We start from the raw sequence: 26,291 nt of genomic DNA on the forward strand, positions 1-26,291 counted from the left end.
CACACATACCCATTCCCCCTGCCCCAAGGAGAATTAAAGCAGGTGTCTGTCCATTATATGAAGCACTCTCTTATAATTCTCATGCTTTTAGCTCTGCCATGCTGTCTAGGACTCCGTAGTACTGAGTACAGTGAGACTCTAATCCACTCAGAGCAAAACGAGTTTGTATTTTAACAACATCTTCCAAATATTTGAGTACTGAAGGCTGAATAGAAAGACAGGTGTACAAAGACAGGTGTACAACATCTTTAAGTCAGTCATAACAATACCCATTTTGTAAATTTTTTCTCCGTTTCCTTAATTTCATCCAAAAGCTTTTATTTAATGCAGTTCAAAGCATAGGGGCTACTAAGACCATATTAGAAGTTACATCTACAAGATATAACTTTTGTTTTCATTTAGTTCACAGAAGCAGCACTTGAAATAGAATAACTGCATGTAAAAAAAAGAGTTGCCACAATTACTCACAAACTTGGATCTCTGCATTTTTTCCCCTCTAATAAGTTGAGTGGGAATTTAAATGCAATAACTGTAATCTCTGAAGCAACAGCATGGAACTTGCTAAATGTTTTTAAGGTAAGTAGGAGTGAAGAGATGAACGTAAAATATACTTCACCATTTAAAAATTTCTCACCCAGTATGATGAAAAAAGGTGTCCGTGACCAAAAGTAGAGACTGAGGGTTTGTTGTAAAGCACCATACTTCTAATCTCTTCTCATATTGTTTGCATTAGCAGAGTATTTCCTACAATTATAACCTTCCAAATTAAATGCAGATTTGGGAGAGCTGGAGAACATCTTTTGGTTTGATTTCACACATTCTCTGCTCCCCAAACTGAGACATGATTATTATCATTATTTTAAACACACTAGAAAAACACATCCACTTTACATACCAAGGCCAAAATCCATATTGCACCTTTAAACTTAGATGTGTTTATGAACTGAAGCTGACCATTGGATAAAGGATCAAAAAAAATATATCTCAGAACACATTCCCCAGTTTCTCCTAAGAGCAACAAATTAAATACCGTAGATTATTTGTCCAAGATTAAGCAGACATCCATCTTTTTGCATGTGAGTAACCTGCCAAAACAGAAATGATATTCACAGAATGAATTTGATGGGAATGGTGTTAAGAAGTTTCCTTACAAAAATAAAGGGAAATATCTTTTCATTAATGCAATCAGACTTTAACATGTATGCATTTACTTCAGTTTCCAACTAACTTCTAAATGTAGGACATTTACGAAACTACATGTTCAGCCCCCCACCCCAAAGTGGTTAAAATACATCAGTGTGGAGAGGTGTGTTTTCACCAGCTTCTCTTTTAGCACATTCTTTAAAATGGCAGTTCAGATTTTTAAGGAGAAATACTCTTGCAATGAATAGAACATACCCAAACATTTTTGGGTACCCTTTCTAAGTTCTGTACACTAACTCCTGAAAATAGTGTTCTATCTGACAAGACACAGAATTTTCATTCTATGATTTTCTGTCCAATTTCCTTCACTTAAGCTTTGCAGCTCTTTCAAAGTTATAAAAGCAGATCCCATTTGGTCATTTTCGGACATAACTTTGCAGAGAAGTTCTCTGAAAAATACTTGTTTGAAAACATCCCATAACTAGCCAACAGAATCCAGAAGCTGCCTGAAAAAGGCCAGAAAAAAAAAATATCAGTATTTCTATATTTACAGACCAGATTGACTTCCAAAATCTTAATGAGCGGACTCAGTTGGATTGTTTCCAACTTTTTAAAGGTCAAAGGCAGAGTCCTTAGAACACCAAACACTATTACAACCTAGCCTCAAACTTTCCGACAACTCACCTTGAATTCCCAAAGTCTGAGAAAGCAGAAACCCAGGGTAACGGTCCTTTCCAAAACAGATTTGACAAAACAGGAAAAATTATTTCCAACAACACTGTTTCCATTAGTTGCCACAGGTCTTCAGAATGCATCTTCCTATTACACAGTGTTTTTCTTCCTTTACTAGGAAGAGCAACTGCTTTCAGGGAAAGATTACCAAACTGATAGAGAATGTCTGGTTTTTTTCTCCTACTGAAGCCCACTCTCATGACTCGAATCCTTATCAGTCTTTGGCAAGTTTTAAAAACAGGTGCTGATGCAACCATTAGTTGATGTTAATTCACAGTCGCTAATCACAGCAACAGTACAGCAAAGCTTTTTCTGTTGGGAATTCCTAATCAAGCTGCATATAGATAACTAAGGACAGCCAAGGACAGAAGCAGGAAGTACTCATCAATGGAGAAAAAAGTTCTCAATAATCCAAATCAGTCTTTAAATCCAGGCATCACAGCAAAGGAGAGCTTTAAGATGGTTTTTGAAGAAGTAAAGATAAGGTATTTGGGGTAACATGACCTTTCAGATGTAAAAAGAGCAAGAGCAAAGCACAGCAGCACCAATTAAACATGTAACAAAGGAAATGATGGAAATGAGAGATGACCTCAAGCAGTGAGCTAAACGCAGACAGGAGGCACAGCCATGCTAAAATGAAAAAGCTACTTGTCTTTTGATTAACAGAGAAGCAGCTAGGTAGGAATACAAAATGGTACAAGCAAAGCATAGCCAAGTCAGATCTGTACAACAGCAGTCCAAATAAACATGAGCCAGACAAGATCAGATTGGCACAGAGAGAAAGGCGTTACAAAGACACACGAGACCTGAGGTGGAGTTTCAGCTGCATAAACCACATACTTACCTTGATTATACTGCAAAAGTTCAGTGACTTGTGTACTTTCTTGTGGTTTTGTCAAATTGCCTTCATCTCTGGGAGCATCCCATGTAGTTCCTCACCTGCACCAGTGGAGCCACCTCCTTCTGACTTAATTTTTATTTCAGAGCTAAAAACAACTATAAAGAGCTAAAAGCAACATGTCTTCAGTAGACAATCCTTAGATCTGAAGTTTGCTTTTTAGCCCAACAAAACCCAAATTAGCTGACAGATTAAAAACTGCTTGGCACTGTGGCCTTTCTGCCAGAATACACCTGATACCTAAAGTTAGGCAGCCCTGGTTTTTTTGCCTCATCTTCCAAAAGAAAAAATTGCCCACTAAAGCTTGGTTCAATGCTATAACTAAGTTCAATTTCCTATTGTTTTTCCACTATGAACCTTTAAAGTGCCAAAAAAAAAAAAAGACTGGTTTTCTGGGACTAATTTTACTTTTTAAGATTTAAGCTGGTGATTATAGCTGACAGTGTAAGACTGCTCACAGATCAAGTGGCTGACTTAAACTTCACTTTATACATGATACCAAGAAGCTAGGTAGCCACTAATAGCTAGGCTGCAATGCATTAAAAAAAGTTGACATCTTACCCATTTTGAGTGTACAATTTGTTTGTTTTTAACTCCTTCACCTAATTAGCAACATCAGCATCAGATTCACATAAGGGCCATGAAAAGTTTGGATCCTTTCGCCAAGTCCTGCAAAGGTTTGCGTAACCTCAAATAAGCACGTGAAGATCCAATCTATTAAGACAAGACTCTCATTGTAGTTAACCTCTCATATGAGCCTTTTAAGGAGGTCAGGATGACACCACTTATATTTGCATCCATTTCTTTATTCTCTAACTCCATTTAACATGTTAATGAGGATCAGTTAAAAACAAGTCTTTATTTTGCTCAAGATTATCAGAGCAGATTTGAGAACTGACATGGACTACTTTGTCTCTGATACAGGAAAAGTCATAAAAATGATGAGAAGAAAAGAATCAAGCTGAATTTGACATGTCAGAAAGACCTGAGGTGGAAGATACACTCCCCACTCTCAACATTCTGCCGAAATATCTTTATGTTCGTTAACAGGTGGCAATATATTTAAGAGAACATAATTTTAAAATAAATGTTAAAATTGAAAAGGCAAATACATGAACAAATTTTATCAAACAGTCAGACTTCTCACACTAAGAATACGAAGTCAACAAGCATGGGGTTTTTCCCCAGGCTGCTGAAATCTGAACAGTATTTTGACTAAACTAAAACCATGATTAGAATTCAGAATCCAGAACAGAAAGCAGTACTAATCTAGAGGGGAAAAAAAAAGATGTCTTTGCATTGTAGCTTTGCAAGCTATGGTCCTTCTCTTTGAAAAAAACCTATGTGCATGCTTCACTTGTATATAATAAAAGCATAAATCCTTTTATTTCAGGGAGACTATCCATATGATGTAAAAAACCCACACATGTAAGCTTTCATAGGACTGGAGCCTGTGGAGTACAACAACTCTTACCAGTGGAAGAAGGTATTAGAATTGAAGTAAAAAGTTTTAACATGAGAGCATTAACCTTAGAGAAATTTCTATAAACACTGTACAAAAGTAAAACTTTATAGGTCTAACCTCAGATCTTTAAGGAACTTCAAGAAATGAGTTGACTAAAAAGTCAAGTTTAATCTGAATTTTTAGACTTTAAATGAACGCTGTCCCATAGCTGGAATAAGATTTATTCCAGCTGAACTTGGGATGGATTAGCCCTATGAGCTCTAAATGTTGTTTGTACTATTCTTTCTCCCACAGAGAAGCCCACTTCGAGACTTCCAGCTTATTGTGACAGAGCCACATTTGCTAGAGAACAAACACAAATCCATCACCAAGAAACCCCTCATAAATCCTATTTGGTTGTCTTTTTATATAGAAGACTAGCATCTTCTTGATAAATTCTTTTCAAGAAAATATACAGCATATTACACTGTTTTAGCAATCCTTTATTGAAGATAACAAGTTGGTTATGTTCACTGTATTGTATGAAACATCACAATATCATACTGGGAAGGTACTATCAGTACAGGGTTGGACCAGAGCGGACAGTCTGAACAATAAACCATTTTGCATTCTTCATTCCCTATCTTTTAACAACCCCCCAAAAAAACCATTAAAGGGACAAATACCTGTTAACATCATCATTTAGAACACTTTAACTTACAAGGCTAAAATCTAATGAATAAATAAAATATACTGTGGCAATAATCCTCTCTAGACCAAAAAAAATCAGGTACACAGTGAATCAAAATGATTGGGAAAGCTGGCCTTCCGCACCAGTATGAAAGAGCATGTGGTTGTTACAGACTCACCATGGGGATAAAGTTACAGAAAAATACCATGAATTCCATTTCACACAAAACCAGTTGATGACTGTCATTAGCTTAAAACTACACACAAGGGCAATTACATCCTCGCTGAAACACAGTTTAAACAAATAGGAAAATGTTTACAAGGCATCCACAGCATGTAAATCATGTACAGATGGATACATTCATTGTTTCCCCTCCCCAATAGCTTTTATTTTAGATAAATACTTTACTCTTCCCCATTTTCAGCATTTACTGGACTCATTACATGCACAACTCAAAGAAGTCAGAAAAAAAGTCAAGGTTATTGCAAAAATAGAATTAAACTAAGAATCTTCAAGTACCTTACATGACAGCCACTCTGTACCATGCCCATTACTTATAAAATGAAAGGTCATTGAACCCATGAAAATATCTCTAATATTTCCTTAATTTAAAATAGATAATTTTAAGTGTATTTATAGTAATCTCAAAGTGATAATTTGAACTTTGAAAATAATGCAAACAATTAAAAATTATACCCATATTACACAAGACTTCTGTCTGTTATCTTAAGCTGAAAAAAATCAAAAACTATAGAAAACCACATATAGAACAAAAAAATAATCACAATTTACATTATAATAAAGGCAAATTTTCAGCATTTTTTAAAAAAACCTGCAGCTGTGAGAGATGTCAAAGCAAGTCACTACTAACTATAAATTCATCAGTTTGGTTTTAAAAGATTTTTCTCTAGCAAGAGTTTAAGGGTGTGTTGTACACATGCGTAAAATTCTTACGTTTTTTAGATGCCTAGAATCTTCATATATTATTGCCAAATACACTTATCTTCAAGCAAGCAGTAGGCAAAGTATCACAATTTGGACACCGCAGGGAAACCTAACGGTCTGGTAATACAGGTAAAACTGGAAAATTTAAAAAAAAATAAAATACACATCTGATAGCGTATTGCCCAATTGAAATTACTTCCAAGCCACAGAGCTGCAAAGCCTTCCAACTCAGTAAAGTGAAATAAGTAATGTCTCAAACAATTACTTGTACTCTCTCATGCTTGTGTGTTGCACATTTCATTTAGCCATAGCATATCTTCAGAGTACACCTACAATCCCATGCACCTCAGGTACATATATCCATCTGCTGAGAGAATCATTCCTTCCTTCCTTCCTTTTAGGGCCAAAGTTCATTACGGATGTAATCAGTATGCCTGAGGCTGGTAAGAATACTGTAGTACAGGCAATGCTAAGAGTGGCAATATCAGAAAACACAAAAATGAACGAATGATGGAAAATTCTAATATCTTTCTGCCCATTTCACAAAATGTTGGAAATCCACCAGAATTTTTCCCTTGTATTGAAGAAAACAGATTTTAAAGTTTTTTTTCCCCCTTTCAGAATCAAAAGCATTTTAGTAGATTTGTAAGGCTACCACGGATCTTCTAGATCTCCAGCACCCTACAGGAAAAGAAGAGGAGAAATATTACTACTCACCAATACAAATGAAAACATTTTGTTGCACTTTGGATTTCAGTGGCATAATTAAGTAGAATACTAGTATAAGACAGATGATATTTTCCTTTTTTTCCATACCTGCTCGCTTCCACACAAAAACATTCTCTGTTCCTCAAATTCATGAGGGACTTTACTTTTATAAAAACATGAATCCAGTAAAGCTATTACTGCATAAAGGCTTAAAAACAAGTATTATCTAAAATTGTACTAAATCGTAGATACTACATCTATGGACTACAAAAAATAAATCTGTAAAATACTACGGAATTCAGCCCTTCAGGTATTCCTGGTCCTCAAGACATTTCCGCGGGTTCTTTTTCATTAAAGCAGTGATATTTGTACCTATTTTGAACAATGAAATTTTTGTGCAAGTGTTGTATTATGAACTGACCGCTGAGAAGAAATCCAGATTTAACTTATTAGCAGACTAGCTACCGTCACTGTAAATTTCCAGTATTATTACTGATCTACCCAAATCCACATGCATACATGCGTCGTATACCGGAAGACAAGGAAAATATTTGGTAGAAGGTAAACTTCAGTAGAATAGTCAGTTTATTCATTTATATGGCTGATGTTTAACTCGAACCTGAGAAATGACTCAAGTATTTGTAGAAACTAATGAACATCATTAAGTTAATATAAGAAGCTATGAAAAGTTTCAAGTCATGTCAGAATGATAGCATTTCAAAGGAAGTTTATTACTTGCTTAAAAGAGTCAATATACATACAGATATTATTCCACAACATATTCTTTATTTTCACTTAAACACAAATCCTTAGAACTTGACACTAGGTACTAAATCTAAGTACATGTTAATTTCTGGATATGTGTTATACTACAACCTGCAAAGTAATAATACAGTCATCTAGAAAAATCAATATTTATGGTGAACAGTGGATACAATCTAAATTGGAAAAAATCCAACATATTTCACGAAGAGTAAGTGACAACCTAAAAAGTAATAGCTTTTGTAATTTAGTGGTAATATAAACTATACACAATTCAAATACAAACATGCAATATATGATGCTGGGGAAAAGAGTGAAGAATTGGTATAATTCAATTCATTTGCACAAAAGATACAATTATGATGTGAATTACTTTACAATTAGCAAACATAGACCATCAATATTATTTAAGAACGGGCTTAAAAGAAAAAGTTTTAAAATTTATTTTTGCATTATCATGTTAGATACCTATTGTTGGTGTCACAGGATTTAAAATTCAAAGTCTCAAATGGGAAGTTAACGGCTTGCTACGCAACATAAGATGCAATTACTATAATATACCATAGTAGTTGAACTTCTATGGAAAAAAGAGCTTTGTATAAACAAATCTGTACAAATAACTAAAGTAAAAACAATCAGACTTCTAGGATAGACATGACAAATATTGAGATCTAAACAAAGGAAAATAGGCCAAGTGAAGCAAAGCATTAAATCCACTATGCAAAACATTATGTCTGTTTATCACTCATCTCATTCATCCCTGAATCTTCGTTTGAGCTCTGTATTTCAGCAAGGTGATTCCCAGATTCTGTGTGGGTGTCTGGTACGGGGTCACTGGGTCCAGCATGAGTATCTGAAGTAGATGCTGCAGCTGATTCAGCAGTGCACTCTTCTCCCTGCATCTTAGCTAGCCTGTAACTAGTCAGCATCTCTTCCAGAAGGTGGCGGTAGTTCCCCCTATGATTTATTCTCATTTGCCTGAGTGCTTCCACCAATTTTCCCTGCGTTCCACTTTCCTCGGCTTCGCCAGGGTCCTTTTTTTAAGATTCAAGACCCCAAAAAAATCAGTAGTTAAACTAGAATATTTTCTAACGACATTAGAAAAAAAACAACAACAAAACAAAACAAAAAACACACAAGCCAAAAAAACCCAAAAACATTTTTTCTGATTGAGAAAACATCAACTTTGCTCTATTTGGATATAAAACACCTTATTAGCAACATACATCTTCTAACAGTATTACCCATGTTTGCCTATTTTATACAATGTAATAATTTAAGCAATTATACCTATTAAACCAGCATTTTTAATCATTTCTTTCTATTTTGAGCAAGTGTCAGCATGATACCTCCTCTCAATTAACCCCATCTTGATTCAAACTGTCTATTGATGAATATAGCTGATAATCCCCAGAACTTTGGTCAGCTGTCAGTGAAAAATTTGAAAATTTAAGTTTCTTTAGCCATCAGGTCAACATTTTTAATTGCGAATTTCTGCACAGCCAATAGCAACACAGTTCTGTGAAAAACTTAGAGAATAGAGGACTCTACTGCTAGCAGTTTAGTTGAAGCATCACATCAAAATAAATGCTCAGAATGTTTTAGAAAACAGTCCCTGATTTTTGCAAGCACGATGCTGCCGTAAAAGAAACAAGCAGCTACTTATCAGCACCAGGCGTGGTGGTGTTTGAACAACATAAGACACTATTTGTGGCAGATGTGTATTGCCTAGAAAAATTAACAGGTAGAACAGTTCTTTAAAGTCAAATCTAAATCTACAGCACAAGATCTGAGTAACAAGCACTGATTAAGGAATGAAGGTCTCCTCTGCAAACCACCTATTTGGCTACAAGCCTTCAGTTGAAAAAATTGGGGTGTTTGTAGGGGGTTTTTTTTGTGATAGTCTTGCACATCTGTTACAGTGCTCTGACACTGCTACTAGGTATTTTAAGTGCTAGAGCAGTACTGTTGCTTTAAGGGAATAGTACATTTAAATTATTAATATCTAGCAAGTTATCAAGCTAGACAAATGCGACTGTATCTGTGGAAGTTGGCAGATTTTGCAATACATTAGAGGCAAAATCCAGACTGCCTTGTTCTCATGTTGACCTCATTTTATTGTCCTCTAGTCCAAAAGCTTCATAAACTACAAATGTTGCAGTCACTCATTTACAAGACTAACAGCAGTATTAAGACAATATCTTGGGTTTTGATTTTGGATGCTGTAATGTTACTGGAATAGAAGCACCAGTTAGCACAGTCTAAGTTAAAAAGGGGACAATTTTACCACAAAAATTAACATTACTGCATATAAAGCTATCCCTCTAAGCTTAATTTGTTGCATAGAGACATACTTCTAGTATGGTTTGCTGGTCTTCATTTGAGATGTTTTGACTCCCATGTACTAGCATTTTCATATTCAGATAGATCTTCAAGAGCCCCATGAGGAGAAGCAAGTTAAAGGAGGTAGTTTCAGTGTATGAAATGGGACTGTTCTAATGCCTCATGAGCACAAAGTCAGTGAAAACTCAGGGCATCAAGATTAGGCTACAGATGTATCCTATTTCTTAGGTTTTGAAAAAAAAAATACTACTTCTGTATTTATCTAGCTAATATTAAACAAAGCAGCATAGCTGAAGAATCCCAGTTTTTTTAAAGTTCAGAGAACATCTAAATTCAATAGTTCCTTCACCCTATCAGTTTTGCTCCAAGGTTAACGTTAGCAAACATACACTCTGAATCTCCACATTTCACAATATTCAGAACTTTAAAAATTCTTTTGGCAGAATGAAGTGAATACTTTTGCTCCCATGCAACGCTGAAGAGTAAAAGCAATAAGCAATATAATAGCAGCCCTGAGACTCCTAAACAATTCCAATGCTAGTAGAAGTCGATTTAACAGTGCTGTTAGTGTTTGATATTCAAACTCACATCCTGCTTTGCTTTTGCACCCTGTTTGATGACAGGCTATTTAGTGCTTCCCTTGTCTCCCTCAGTGCTAACATACAAGAAACCCCACAGGCAAACAGCAGGACAAAAACTGTCCCTTTTATTATACTATACACTATATATACACTATAACACAGATTTCTCTCTAATGATGTGTGGCTAGAATAGGACCCTGAAAACTATGATTATTACGCAAGTTAGCATTTTTTTTCCGTCATATTCTAATTAAACTTAGGGCTACTGACCATAAAAAACAAGAATAAATTTGTGCTAGCTATATTTAACATGAGCATTCAATTTTGACACAAGTTCTAATCTGTTAAGTTTTGTATACAAAAGGGGCTACTATGTATTAGGGACAGGATTTACAATGTTTAAGGGCATAAGAATTTTGTCCATTTAAATTTTTTAAATTATCTGTAGCAGGCCTTAATGACATATGATTTGATTTTGCAAAGTGCTACAGTATAGTATTAGTAAAAGCAAGAGAGGAACATGATTGGTTTCAAACAAGATATTCAAACATAGCTTTAAAGAACTGCCACTGGAACTATTAACACACTGTAATTTCAACATTGTTCCTTGTGTTTAAGGATACATATACACCCAAGTAGCCTAATTGGATAGTAGCCTCCTAGTCTTCGGAATACACATAAAAAAAGGGTCAAAGAAGTTGAGCCATTAGAGAAAGAGTAATACTTTAACATGTTAACTAGAACAACTTGGTGGTATTTTACCATTACAGCTGTAACAACTATTTAGCTATGAAGAAGTTCTTTTAAATTCCCTTTAAACTTCTGAAAGCACCAAGCCCCCACACGTAACAGATTTCTGTTACTTCACTCACGCTTATAAAGCACAACATTTATAGCAGAAGCCCCTCTGCTCAAATACTGGCAAAGTTGTTCCTTGTGAGCCCAATGCAGGGCTCTCTCCAGCCCTGGATTTACAAAATACCTGCACTCTGCTGAGATGCCCTAAAAGAAAAAAAAAACAAAACCAAAAAAACAAACAACAAAAAAACCCCCAAACTTATGACTCCTATAACCTGAAGCCACACTAGTGATCTCTGAATACTGCTGTAGTAAGGACTCTTTCACTCCTCAGTCTCTCACTCTACACAACATCTCCTTATTTAGGCTATATGCTAAGGATTCTCAGAAAATGCACATGTGAAGAATTGGGAGAAGTTACTCTACAATCACTAGCTTGGATGACAAAAAAAATTTCTAAGCTACTGCCTTGGTTTTAATTTATATACTTTCTAAGAACTTATTTGCCAAGCTATTAGGATGCAGTTCACAGTAACTCAGGGTAACTAGTTTAAATTGTTCAATGCTAAAACGTAGACCGTTTAGAAGGAAGACATTCTCATTCTCAATTGTAGAAGTTAATCTGGTTGGTTTGGGTTGTTTTTGTGGGCTTTGGCATCTTTCAAAATTTTTACTCATGTGCATTAACATTTTAGCAATTAATGACACTATTATTTTGTCAAGGTAAAAAATTTGTTCTAGCCTTATGTAAAATCATCAGATGAAGATGACTGCCACAGGCAGACTTTCCAGCTAGTAACAGCAGTATTCTGCATTACACCCACACTCTAACAGACAGATGTACACTGTTAACTACACCTGGAGAAAGATTCCCAAGTACAAGTCAGTGTACCTTCGTACTCTGCAGACTCAGCATCAGTGTCTGCAGCTCAGTTTTCCATATGAAGATCCACTCTTGCTTCATACTAGTTTAAACGGGGGCATTATTAGATTTTGGTCTCACTTGGAAATGTCATCACTGGGATGTACTGTATGTTTCCTTCCTACCTTTGCTTCCTGTTTAAATGTGAGGTGTGTAGCAACATTATCACAGTGCGTAGACATCGTGGGGAGTCTGATGTTGAGTAACTGAACAGCTTCCTTCCCTTTTACCCACCCTGTGCAGTAGAGTATTCAGTTCAAAAGACTGAGAGATCGCCACATATACACCTGGAACTAAGTAAGACTAGCAAGGAAGTCATGTTTTCATCACTTCAGATATGAGGCCCACTAAATTCATCCACTGCAAAAGACAGTAAGATAACAACTCCTACATGCTGGGAAAGTGCAAACAAGAATTGCATCCTTCACCCAGTGGTGCATCCTCCTCTCAAACTGCTCTGGGTCAGAATCACTTAGGACGGAAAGAAGAAAAGGTACTGACTGGCAAATGACATCTTGCCACAAGATCAAACTAAAAGTTAATCTGGTGTATTTAAAACACATCATCCAAATAATAATCGAGATTTGCACTGAATACCAACAGAAGGCCAAGTTTACAAGGTAGACGGGAACGTACTGCTCACATTTCTTACTGGAAAAGCCAAATTAAGAGGACTCAAAACAACTATCCAGTGATTCTAATGGCAATAAATGTCAAAGCTATTAATGGTAATAAGGGTTAAAGCTATACTCTTTTATAATTAACTTGCATATCTAGTTCATTTACCCCATTTTATTAAATTATAATGAATGATGTACAAAAATTTCCTGGAAGTTGCCAATACACAGAAGAATGCTGTACTATATGTTAGGACTTCCAGCAAGCTTGCATGGCTACTGAAAAGTAAATTTGGACTTAGAAAAGATGCATCATAAATGCAACTACGGCTTATGATATTTCTAGAATATCAGACAACCTTTTTTCCTTAAAAAAAGCAACCAACTTAAAAAAACTAAGCTGTAATCTTCAAATAAACCACTTTCACCAATAACTTTACATCAAAAGCAAGAAGAAAATTATGGCTAAATATAAAAAGTAGTAGCAGGCTGGTAGAGGTGCAGAGTTTCCTGAAGGACTAAAGAAGCTGAAAAGAGCAAGATTTTGCCTAGCTGGTTTTGGGGTACTGTTGCACAATTTGCTGAAAGTTAAGTGAAAAATGTATACTGTATCACTGTCAAACTAAAAAAGGGAACAAATACTAAAAAATAAAAAAATTAGAGATGTCTTCTCTATTTACACTAACAGAATAGTGGCCCCTTCCACCTACATAAGCTTTCTAACTTAAGAAAATGAAACAAACATAGGTAGGCAAGAGAAGATGACAGTGGGAAAAACACAATTAGTATTGTGGTGAGACTGCGTATTCGCAATCTCAAGGCACACAATTGATCATTTCAAAGTATTTAAAATAAAAGTTGACATCTCACCAACACCATTCAGTGTAATGACTACCTGAGTACCTTGTAGCCATCTCAGAAGAGAAAAATATGACAAAGGATTTATTAGAGTATGAATGGTACCTTCACAGATTAGTTCACATGAACTGTACAGGAAATGACAACATATGTACAAGCAATGATGTTTTTATCAGTTCTTCAGTTTTCCCAAAAATTTTTTTAAAAAAAAAACTTAACCACAACTAATACAAACACCAGTTATTACTCTTTATACTAATATTAACAACCACCTAATAATCAGGTTTAAAGTTACAGTAAACCATATTTCAACATACTATTTAAAATTCAACTTACTAGGAACTGGGCAGAAGAATGTAAGCCATTTTAGAAATCAGAAATGAAGTAAAAAAATCATTTTACACTTTCGTTAGACCACTGGACATGGGATATTTAAGGACAATGTAAACTCTAAAAAAGTAGTCAATATTAGTCTTGTTACCTTTTATATTCAGTGTACCAAGGTCTTCCTCACTTACAGAAGACAATAGGAAGTGTACTTGCCCCCTCTATTTCTGGACAGAAGGGCTAGTTAAGTAAAGAATATGCTGACCATAATTTTTTACAATAATTAACTATAAATTAGAATACCTCTGCATTGTTGCCTCACAGGTTTGAAAAAGCAGCAGCCAGTAAGATGTTTTAAAAGTCTTTTAGAACTGGGTATCCGTTTGCTGTCTTTGAGGATAAAGTTCTGCATCAGATCCATCCAAAACAAGGTCAAAATGAACTGTATGCTACAATATGTATTTTGTGTTTATAATACTTTATTGGCAGTGATGTACACTTTTGCTTTATGTACGACACTACTTTGATGTTCTCATTAACAATGAGGTTTAGCGAACAAAATGGGAACTTACCCCTTCATTCTCTCTGTGTGGATTCAGCCTACTATACACAGCTTCAATAATATTACGCCTAAAAAAAAAGAGAATTTTTTAAAAAATTAAACACAAAAAATTATTTCAAAATGTTGAGAACTTAAAGTTTGAGCACAGTAATAATTTCTAAGTGTTTAAGATGTTTTGCCTTTAACCTGCCTCTTAAAGAGATGAAGCCCACTCTCAGTGTCTTTACTCACTTCCAATATGTTTGGGGATTTAGCATTAAGTCAAGATTTGTAAAGACTAAGCAAGGCAAAACATTTTCTTACCTTACATGCCTCATGGTCTGCCTCTTTACATCTTTAGAAGTTCCAGCTGCATAGTCAGATTTTGCCAAGAGTAACATCTAAACCTATTTTGCTTATTGTAACAAAATTCTTGAAGTTTGCTGGTTTTCTTGCCTTATTTCTGGATATGGAACTTGAAGACAGTTGGGTTTTTCTCCGTTTTTATTACATATACACAGGTTACTACTTGCCTATGAACTTTTGAAGTGTGGTGCCCAGAGTATATCACCTCTGAGATGTGTTGTCTAGTGTCTGTTCACACCATAGAAACTAAAACGAAAATATGATCAGCTAGACTCTTTTCTGGCAGTGCCACACCTTCACAGGCAGACAAAAAGCTTCTCAAAAAAACCCCCCAAAGTATAAACAGACTTCCAAAAGGAAAAAGGTTATGCCTCTACATCTTAAAATCATAGTAAGAACAGGGAAACATTCAGACAACTGTAATAAATATGATCAAAGTTACTGACAGCTTCAACAACAACAAAAAACGCTACATGAACTAAAACCCTCAAGTCTGGACATGGACAACATCTATAAAAATGATGTCTTACAGAATGCAGATAAGCACCGACTGTTGACTCTGCCAAACAAAGAGCACAAGGTCATCAGATGAACACAGCAGCAAATGTCTCAAAAATAGACAGTGATGGCTCTTGATGCAACAGAACCTTCTGTCTCAGAATACCGAGGATGCTACAAGTTTGGTGAGGATCCTTCTGACCACATTTAACTTCATAGAAGAGAAATTCTAAGTCACTGAGTACATAAACTACCTCAAGATCAGGAAGCACCTCAGCTGTAAGAAGCTGAAAACCAAAATAATAATGATAGGATAAGTATTTTACTTATTTTCCTGGTTTTATATTCTTCCCCAGGCATCTACTTTCAGCTATCCCGTGGACAGGACACAGAGCTAGAATGATCCTTCGTCTGATCTAGTATGATTAGGTTCTTATGTCCGCACCATGCAAGCAAAAGCACATTCAAAATGGAAGAGTTCGGTTTTTGAATAGAATGTTGCAAGTGTGTCCACTTCTCAAAGCAATAAATCAGGTGATTTCAGTATCTAGTGTCCAGCAAAATATATTTTTCCAGTCACGATCCAGCACTTAAAACATTACCTACTAAAAATACTCAGAACTCTGGGAAATGGTTTGTGGACCAGTGAACGCAAAGGACAATGCATCCAATCTCAGAATGACCACTAACCTACAACACTGAAAAGACATCACGCTATCATGTGTTCAGAGGCAATATATGTCGATGATGAAATCAGCATTTATCTAGACATACCACACCAAGACAAGCAGAAGGCAGGCACAACAGATACACCTGAGAACTTGAAGCCTCAAGACACTGGTATATATGCAATTTATGCTTGTTCACATGCAAAGGTTTTGGGCTGCCTGAATGAGCTCCAGGAAAGAAGTTCAGAATTTAATTGACAGTGACACTTCCAAGAATTATGTCCAATAAGAAAAGTCCACTGAAGAACAACTTCTCCAAGGGCACACCAGTTGAAGTCAATGCTTTAAGAAGAAATCTAGAAGGGCAGCATGGCTGAGCTAGTATGGGATCCATCAGCACTGATGGAAAATTTTCTTTGAGAAAAGAAACTAAATCTTTTTGCAGACGATGCAAGAAAGCATTCTCTCCATTTAGTTCCACATTTAGTGATGGTGGAATGGCAGAATTCTGACCAAATGCCTGTACTACAGAAAGCAATGGCACCTCACACCAACATAACAGAAAACACCTAGACAGTCCAAGCAAGGCTGCCACAGAAGCGGTCAATAGCCACTGCAGAGAGTTTAAATCAGACTTAAAACTCAGGCCCTTGGGAGTTCTATCTTTTCAATTTACTTTTCTTTCTTTGAACAGTGTATTTCTCTGTAATTTCCTTTCATGTGGAAACTCATGTGCAAGATGTTGAGTGGAAAGACTAACGTTCAAGTGACAGGGTGGCTCAGGTCTTTTGTTTTCTTCAGCAACAAATGAATATTCTTTTAGCAGCATTTGAAGTTACAGGGGGATCCGAGTCAAGCCAGAAGTGAGTCTTTGAAGAATAAGATTTTAAAGGATAAAACACGACCATCAAGTGACCACAGCGGAGTTGACACCTTCAAATCTCCTGTCTCAAAGAATGAGCCAGTAGGGGCTTCTACACAAGTGAGATGCTTGAAGGGAAGCATACAATGCCAGTAGAGGTGGAGCTACTTCAGAGGTTCCTAAGGCTTTGTCCTGGGTTCAGCTGGGATAGAGTTAATTTTTACAGGAACCTGGGAGGTGGGGGCATAGCCGGGGCAGCTGACCTGGACTAGCCAAGGAGCTATTCCATACCATGGGACATCACGCTCAGTATATAAATGGGGAGCGGGCCGGGGGTGGTCTCTGTTTTCGGTGGGGGGAAGCGTCGGAGCGTCGGGTCCCGGGTGGTGAGCAGTTGCACTGTGCATCACTCTTTTTGTAAACTTTTTTTTTCATTATTGCCGTTGTTGTTGTTGTAATTTCTTTGTGTTTGTCGCAGTAAACTGCCCTTATCTCAACCCTCGAGGTTCCAGTTCCTTTTCCTTTTCTCTCCTCCGTCTCCTCCCCATCCCACCGGAGGGGGGCGGAGGAGTGAGCGAGCGGCTGCGTGGTCCTTTGTTACCGGCTGGGCTGAAACCACGACAGGCTTGCAAAGATACTCTAGTGAAGGTAACATCGCACTACATTTCTCAAGCTCAGACATACTGAAAACCAGGAGCAACTATAACTGGTGCTAAACACAGGGGTGTCAGCCACACACAGGCTCTTTCTGCAACCTGTTTGAGCCAGGTCTTGGAGTTCAAAGAGGACAAAGAGTGAATTCTTCATGTCCTGGTAACATCACAGAGATCTCAAGACAAAGAATAGTCTCTTGTTCGGACAGAAGTTTTAAGTTACATGGTAGTTTTTGGGTTGTGTAGTTGTACTGTTTCAAAACCTCCATTCAGGAGCTCAATCCTGCAAGTAAAGTTAACTAAATACATCATTGCCTGTCTTTGTCTTACGTTTGAAGGCCAAGAAAAAAGTAACTTAATACTGTATGATATTCTCTTAAAAGCTGCAGGCACACCTCCTGAAGTCAGTTCTCTGTGAGGCAGGACTTTAGAAGTCAAAATGGAGAGAAAGGCATCAAAAGGCTAATTCTGAACTTAAGCCCATCAAAAGCATAACCTGGGTCACAACAATTTAAAATAGAATTTACAGGCAGAGGTTCCAGAATAATGAAGCAGTACATGGTGTTGTTATTAATGAGCAAAAAAACAAACCACACCAACTCATTCAGCAGTTGGGACGCACTAAGAAGAATAGGCACACCACCACTTCTCTGAATGCCTGGAATACACACAAGTGGAGAAAAAGTCCCAGAATATACAGGTACTTTCAAGGCCAGAAAAAAATAATCATGACAAACAGTGCTTATTACTAAGTACATGCAATGAAAATTGATCTATACACAAATGCTCAGAGAACAGTACTTCATATTCAGAAAAAACCCAAAGATTCCAGGAACAAGGTGACCTATGCCAGGGAGCAATAATAGGTCCTACTGTATGGGGAATTCTCAGTTAACAATTGTTTATGCAATCCTAAATTCTGTTCATTAAAATCCTTAAATTATAGGTTGTTAGAACATCACCATTAGCCCCCCCAGAACCCCATGGTCATTTCTGAATGTTTATTTTGATTAAGTTGTAAAACGCATATCCTGGTTCAATATTCTTGCTTATTTAACATTCAGTTTAAGACTAAACAAAGGAAAACAATTTCCTTATGAGAATGTTTGCTGAGAAAACAAGCACTGACCCGAACTTATAATGGACACTAGGTGGTGGAGGGAACATGACATCAGCAAAATTGAGCTGGTATTTCGATATTCCGGTTATATTATTGATAGTTCTTAACAAGTGTAAAGCAGTAAAAAGCCAAGAATTTTTTATTTTTTAAAATGGCCATACGGAAATAGTAAACTAGTATGTTATGTACCAGAATATGATCAATCTGCCTCTTCTTACCATTCTGGAATGGGAACAATGACAAATGTTTATGTAGCCCAAAAGGTAAACTAGCTTAAAATATAAAAAACCAACTTTTTTCTTTGAGTATAGCTATTACAATAAGAAAGCTTTAAAACATTTAAATAAAAGTATTTGTTTCAGTGAATGAAACAGTTCAAGAAATTCCAGTACTGTACTCACTTGCCAGCTAAACCACCTCCTGGTGGTAAATTAGGGATATTCTCCGCAGTTAAAATACGAATAACATGAGCAAGATCAGGCATTCCTTCTTCACCCGATTTTTCCATAATTTCTAATTTAAAAACAGAAGAAGTCCTTAGATTATTGAATTAATACCACCCATTATTTCTTAAGACACTAAAATACAAGATACTATCTCTTTTTAACAAAGACATTATGAAAAAGTTACATGCAAACAGGAAAACATTCTTTACATTTTAGGTAAACAGTCTTTGCGTGGTGGAACAGAGCTATTCAAATCCATAGCCTGCCTTTCCAGCATACTTCTAGCCATTCCCTCTCAGAGAAACTCAGAAGCAGACTGTGAACTGGATGATATCCTGGAGACAGCAGCCTGCTCTCTTTCAAAAAGACGACAGCTAGGAGCCTGTTTCAGTTACCCTCCCATTGCATTGCAACACATACTCAGAAGTTACATGCCATAAAGGCAACGCTTCCCAGAAATTCAGTCATACTTCATCGTGAGTAACACCTTGTGCTCTAAAAGGCCTGAATCTCCAGTGCATAAACACTAAGACCATCACGCAACAAAGAGGCATATATAAAAAATAGTCCATTATTGCTCAAGTGGCCAAAGCAGAATAAGAACTGACAACAAACGATTAATAATACGGTATTCCATTTTTCAAAGCATAAGTAACACACAAGTCCAGTGCTAATAAGTTCTTCTGCCTTGGAAAATAACTACCTAAACTGAAGTAAATCTTCACATGTTCTTGTTCATCAAAGCTGCTGTAAGGCGACTGTGTAATAGTTGTGTATACATTCACATAGACATAACACTACCAGCTTCCAGTAATCATCCTCTAGTCATTCAACTACTACCATGGCAGAAAAAGGTTCACTAAGTCACCTACAAACTGTAGTTGTATGTGTGTGTGATGTATTTTTAAGAACAATTTTTTTTCTGAAAATCAACTAAATTAAGAAATGGAGTGCCATTCCTGTAGACATTGTTCCAGATAAAAAAATTAATCTTTGAGCCACAGAACAAAAGAATTAAGAATGAATCCTCTCAAATACCATCCTAAAAAAAGTCTTCAGTCAGTCTGTATCTTGGCTACTAACCAAAGATAAACAGATCACTTAAATTTCTTAACAATCAATTGATTATATTCTGGATGTATGATTTGGACCCTGCAACTAAAGCCAGAGGCAGCTACAATTTGAGTTTCTGAAGTTAGTACTAAAGCACATCATCTACCTACTTTAAATACTGCATCCACGTTTCCAGGTATTTAAACTTCTCTTGATGTCTATCATCTATCTAAAAAGCAAGTGATATGTAGGCTTCTCTCAGGACTATTAAAAACCACAGTGCTTGCAAGGTACTTGCTTACTCTGTATCAGGAAGATCTGTAGGAAAGCCCTCCAAAAGCAATTCTACTTTTAGAATAGTTTTACTACCCTGTAACAAATAAGGCACTATACTTCTAAGCCCCAATTTTAAGTCAGCACCATACAATCTCTGCAATGAATAAACTAGGTATACTACCAATAGAAGTGATTAAACATTCTTCCATGAAACTTTATGTAATATTATCATACAGCCATCCATTAAGAATGAATCATGGCTAGCAAAGGAAATGACAGCTGAGTATGTATGCTTGAATCTTAGGATTTTGATCACTTCTTCCATACACATTCACACAAAAATCGGCCACAAGTTCTTATACAATGCATCCTTTTGTGCAGTTCTACCTAGTTAGAAGTAGATTGTACCACTATAATACAATTTTGCTGAGTCACATCTGACAGTGTCTTATGCATATACTGCTTTTTATACCAAGAGCACAGCTGGTTCTGTACATACAAAAAGTAGACAAATAGCAAGAATTAGTAAGAAGAAAGGCTACAGAAGTAAGCAATTACTAAATATTAATGCAAGCATAACATTTTTGTATCATCTTAAAAGGGAATTAAAGTAATCAAAACTAAGGATTGCTCTATATTTCTTGGTACACTGACACCTTTTACTTCATACTGTATAACCACTTCTCAGGGAGTGCTAAACTGAACCATGAGTACCTTCTCTCCACTTCTAGAAGGTGCCAAATCAGGAATTCTGGTGGAGTTGGCCATGTCCTTTCCCTTGTCCTGATATTAGGGTGAATAATTTCACCCAGAACATGTCCCCTCTTAAAAAAGAAAAAACCTTCCTAATAGAAAATCCGAGAATAAAGCAAACGACCAAGCATGACCTTTTTTCATTACACATCAATTAGCAGACACACTGTGGATTTGTTTGACAAAGGCCACTAGAGAAAAAAATCAAATGTTTTCAGAAACAGATTTATAGACATTTACAAGGTGTTCACCTTCATCTCTACAATGTTAAGAATAACCCTGCAATTAATTTTTTCTCCGAACATGCAAAACACGATCATAGAAAATTTTATACCTGCATTGCTAATGTAATTCAGACACTTAAAGAATCATTTCCTGATATCATATATGCAAATCCATAGAAGTCCACTACAAAGTCTACTACTTTACTCCTACAATAATTTTCTCTAAAAGCCTAACACAACTCCGAGATAAGCATTTTGAAAATCCAGACAAAATTTTACTTCTATTTTGTATACTGCAAGTGCCCAACCAGACAGCATTACAAGTTTTCTGTGTTCCAGCATTTCCTTTGATTTCCAGCTATAAGATTATGACAAATCAGTTTTATATACAGTATATATTCCACATATGTAAAATGCACCATCCAACTCACTGCAGTAACTGAGTATTCATCTACTATTAAGACTGTTTAAGACTACATAGAACATGTGCCCCTATTTACGATTTGGGGGGTTAGTGTGTTTGGGGTTTTTTTCTGGTTGGTTGGTTTTTTGTTGGTTTGGTTTTGGGTTTTAATTGCATGTCTGATACATCCTTTCAGATAAACTGAAACACAGCAGAGAATTGAACTGACTTCTGTGCCTAGTATTTTCTTTCTGTGACCAAACTTCAGAGCCCTAAAAAACATACGTCCTGGTTTCAGCTGGGATAGAGTTAATTTTCTTCCTAGTAGCTGGTACAGTGCTGTGGTTTGGATTTAGGATGAGAATAATGTTGGTAACACTGATGTTTTAGTTGTTGCTGAGAAGTGCTTACACTAAGCACTGACTTTGACTACGTCAGACTTTTCATCTTTTCATACTGCCCTACCAGCAAGGAGGCTGGAGAGGCACAAGAAGTTGGGAGGGGACACAGCCAGGACAACTGACCCAAACTGGCCAAAGGGATATTCCAGACCACATGACATCATGCTGAACAATAAAACTGAGGGGGGAGTTGGCTGGGAGGTGGCAGCCCACTGCTCGGGAACTGACTGGGCATCAGTCAGCAGGTGGTGAGCAACAGTATCATGCATCACTTGTTTTGTATATTATTATTATTGTCCCTTCCTTTTCTATTCTATTAAACTGTTATCATCTCACCCCACGAGTTTTACCTTTTTTCTGATTCTCTCCCCCATCGCTCTGAGGGGGGAGTGAGCAAAGGATTGTGTGGTGTTCAGCTGCCTGCTGGGTTAAACCACAACAGAGAACAAAACAGAAAGTAGCATTTGAAAGTGGCAGTAAGAAAAGGCTGAACTAGCATAACTTAACTACTGTCCAACACACCTGCATTACTTTGGAAATTAACCAATTAAGTGACTCAAAACAGAATCACGTCTGTGCTCACCATCATGACTCAATCACAAACTACTGATTACAACCTCATAAGTATTTCAGAATACTCTTGAATTGGCAGCTTTGGAGTGCAGTTATACACATTCTGTCAATCTCAAGACCAAAACTAGAAAAAGAGCTTTGGTATACAGTTCTTCCACTAGTAAACTATCACTTGCTGAATTAGTTTTTTTAATAACTCTGTTAAAACAAAAACTCTGTTTTGGTATGGAAACAATAATTCTCTTTTAATAACTCTGGAAAGATCTTATGGAACTACTAGCTCAACTCACTGTACAAATACACAGTATCTCAGCATTCTACTTAGGAATGTAGAAAGACTATAAATATTATATGTGCAAGTATTAAACTGCTCTTGAATACAGATTTTTTTTAAAAAACCAACAAAAGCATGCCTCAAACAATGCCTCTCTCTCCAAGCCAGAGCTTAAAATGACCAAGCGTAGCAGTGAAAAAAACCTATTGTCTAAAAAGTTTGATAGGTTAGTCCAGTCAGCTTGAAATTAAAGGTCCACAAGAAAACAGAAAAAATACTCCATGTTGAACAGTGTATATTCATTAAGAACAAATACCACTGGTCAAACTAGAATTGCTTCAGGAAGCCCCAAAGGATTTTATACTAAGTGCCAATGTTGCCCTGATTTAAATTAGTCACTTACTGAAAGATGAGAGTATCTAAGAAAGCTCATAGCTTGTATGTTTGACATCTCTATCTTTGCAGCTTACTAGTTCTAAGGCAAGCTGATTTTTTTCAGAATGTTTTTACTACAGGTATAAATAAAATTGTTATTGGCTCTCAACCAACTGCATATAACTTGTGAGCTGTCAATTCTTTAACAGATAAAGAAACATTGTTCATGTTAAATTATTGTGTGCAAAATCCATTATTTGCCTTTTGAAAGGAACAGTCATAATCTAGTCTGGTATTTTAAACATTAGTAAACCTACTAGATTCTCACTATATACGGTCACTTGCTGTAACTGAACACATATTCTTGGACTTAGCTGCTTAGCTTACCACATTCAGAGCTTCAAAACACAGCAAAACTACATTATAATGAATATACTTCCCTGAAGACAACCATCCTAAGATGTAAACTACATTTGGAATACATCTAAAGAAATACAACTTCTGTCTTTTGAAAATAACTAGAAAAGATGAGCAAATCCTATTATCAACCTCACAACTTATCTACCAGGCTTTAAGGTTTTAGAATTAAAGGCAGTTTAAACCTTTCAGGCACAGCTCTCTTATGCACTGTTTTCCAGACTATGCTTAGTCTAAAGGCAAATGCAAAAGTGACTATGGTAGTTGTCCTTTCCTGATCAAAAAAGATGTTCCCACCTTCCAAAAGTTTTCCTTACTACTCCAACACTGGATATCATACTCTCCCTGCCTCCCTTTTTTTATTTTTAAAGTTAAAAGTACTTCTGCTCACAACTGAAACCTTTAAATCTGACTACTTTTTTTAAAAGAATCCAACATCTTTCCATACAACTCTCCCCATGCTGCTTAGTGGTTTGAAGCATTTTGTTAAAGCTTCTCTGTATCATTTCTGAATTAATACTCAAGGCACAAATGTAAGGTAAAAATTGCAGTCCTACTTTTTTTAAATTAAGACGACTGTGTCAAAATGACAATATCATAGAATTTATTATGACTACAAAAATGTTAGAAAACAGGTAAATATTTCAGTATTTCTGAAGTCTGTTTCCTTTATTTTCTCCACTTCTTGACAGAATTTCCTCAAATATGCTGATTCTCATTCCTTGCTAAATACTTGGCATTTAAAGGCCTTGCACTTTGTCCAGTAAGCAGAACACAGAATGACACAAGGAACTCGGGCTGGGTGGAGGGGGGGTGGGCAGGCAGCAATCAAGGAGAGCTGAAGCAACAGAAGTCCAAGCTTTGAAGCAATCCATTTCTCTGAAGCACTTCACAACCATTTTGAGTTACATTCAGAATGGCTCTGCATCAGTTCAGACTACAAACTCTCCACTTTTCTGTGTGTAGTATTTGTTAAATATGACAACATAGCTAAAATACAATTCTGCTAAGAAGTTATTTTGATAGGTTAAAGTAGAAACTCAATCATGCTACAACACTGCATTGTTACTAGCAAATAGTGCCTCCCACATCATACGCAGTTAATCCAGTCACTCTGATCAGAAGTTTTGACAGCTTTTCTATTAATCTTCTCAACATTCACTTATTAAAGCAATAAAATACACTGCAGTTCCGTCCATTTTTCATCTATTTGCTAACTGAGAGAGAAGCCACCAAGAAGCTGGGAATACTAACCAGTAAACCACTGTATGCACACCTGGCTGCTGTCAGTGAAGGTAAGTGCTCCTGGCTCTCTCCCAGCACCTATTAACAGCTCGTGTACTTTATCTTAACTAGTGTCATCTAGGAAGCCTAGGATGCAAGCCAAGTTCTGAGAAACATGCCTAGAGTTAGCATTTGAAGTGACCATTAGTGCTCTCTATTCTCAACAGAAACTACAAGTATACAAGCTATTCCAATTTAGATCCCATTTAAACAAAATGGAGAGACACAACACACAACAGCAGTGCAATTCAGAGATAACTTGTATCATGGCCTGAAGGCCTTCTTGTATGTATTTAAAAATTAAGGTTTGTTACATCAACTATCTAGATTACTGGTACATTGAAAAATACAAAAAATTTTCTGAGTTTACCTCATTTGGCTAACAGTGCAATAAAGAAAAAGCTATCTAGTTAAAGAACATGAGTGATTTTCACAGCTGTTTCGCACAAATGAAAAATTAAATAAAGTATCTACCATTAGTGTCATCTGTAGCATTAAAATAGGTTTGAGAATTTTTGATACTAAAGTGGCAAAACTAACAGTTGTCCACAGCAACCATGTTACATTGGCAGCATCATCTACATTTCCATGTCACTGTTGCATTTTACACTGAACTAGTGTTAAGAAAAATTATGAACGGTTAGCTATGGGATTTTTGCTGTTGCACAGTCTGAGAAGATTCCTGATTTCCTCGGACCTACAGTGCAGGATTACTTCTCATTTATACCTAATGCTACTTACTTGGATATGAACTACTTTTACTAGAAAGCACATCCTTTCAGTATCTATTACAACATGTTACAAAGCCAGTGGGTGTCTCAGATTCAAATAAACCAAAACCAATAAGAAACAGAAGTGGCATCTATCTCCTATGTGGTAGTGCTGGAGTCCTGTATTAATAATTCTTAGCAAATATTCATAAGAAAGGATATTAAGTATTTCACCTATACAGATTACACACACCATGCTTGGGTGCCTGTAAAGTTTCCAGATCCATGTTGAGAAAGGTTGGTCAGTCACATCTTCTTTCATAAAAAAATGCTTAAGCTCAGAAACCACAGCTCTGGCTGCATGTCACCGAGACCTTGTTACAGTCTCAAGGTGATGGCTTCATGCTGGTTCTGACCTGCAAAGTCCCAAACACCTTGGCACCCAAATTTAAAATTACTTTCATGAAACTCTGCTGAACAGTCCTGTAGACTGCCAATATCACATTTTTCAATATGAACACAGAAAAAGTATCATCAGGGCAGCAATACTACAGGAGAAAGCTAAACCACTGGTCTCAGCACCTGGAACAAAACATTTAAGGCTACATGGGTTCATTATCCATCT

At 36.5% G+C, this 26,291-nt stretch overlaps 2 protein-coding genes across 10 annotated transcripts in view; both read right to left on the reverse strand.

The window, feature by feature from the left end:
• Window positions 1-26,291, reverse strand: part of SLC3A1 (solute carrier family 3 member 1) — a 75,279-nt gene that overhangs the window by 23,340 nt on the left and 25,648 nt on the right. The gene's annotated exons all lie outside the window — the stretch shown is intronic.
• PPM1B (protein phosphatase, Mg2+/Mn2+ dependent 1B) overlaps window positions 4,700-26,291 on the reverse strand; it is a 63,531-nt gene continuing 41,939 nt past the window's right edge. For 6 of the 9 annotated variants that reach the window (XM_049833976.1, XM_049833972.1, XM_049833968.1 and 3 more), the window contains 3 exons: window positions 18,879-18,990; window positions 14,342-14,399; window positions 7,328-8,357 (listed from right to left, as the gene is read on the reverse strand). In XM_049833976.1, coding sequence (XP_049689933.1) covers window positions 8,052-8,357; window positions 14,342-14,399; window positions 18,879-18,990 — 476 coding nt within the window. In that variant the 3' untranslated portion in view covers window positions 7,328-8,051. Of the gene's footprint in view, window positions 6,535-7,327; window positions 8,358-14,341; window positions 14,400-18,878; window positions 18,991-26,291 lie in introns of those variants that run through there. The other 3 variants (XM_049833973.1, XM_049833974.1, XM_049833975.1) reach the window with 3 other exon arrangements.

Source organism: Accipiter gentilis, chromosome 30 (genome assembly GCF_929443795.1).
Source record: "Accipiter gentilis chromosome 30, bAccGen1.1, whole genome shotgun sequence".
Classification (NCBI taxonomy): Eukaryota; Metazoa; Chordata; class Aves; order Accipitriformes; family Accipitridae; genus Astur; species Astur gentilis.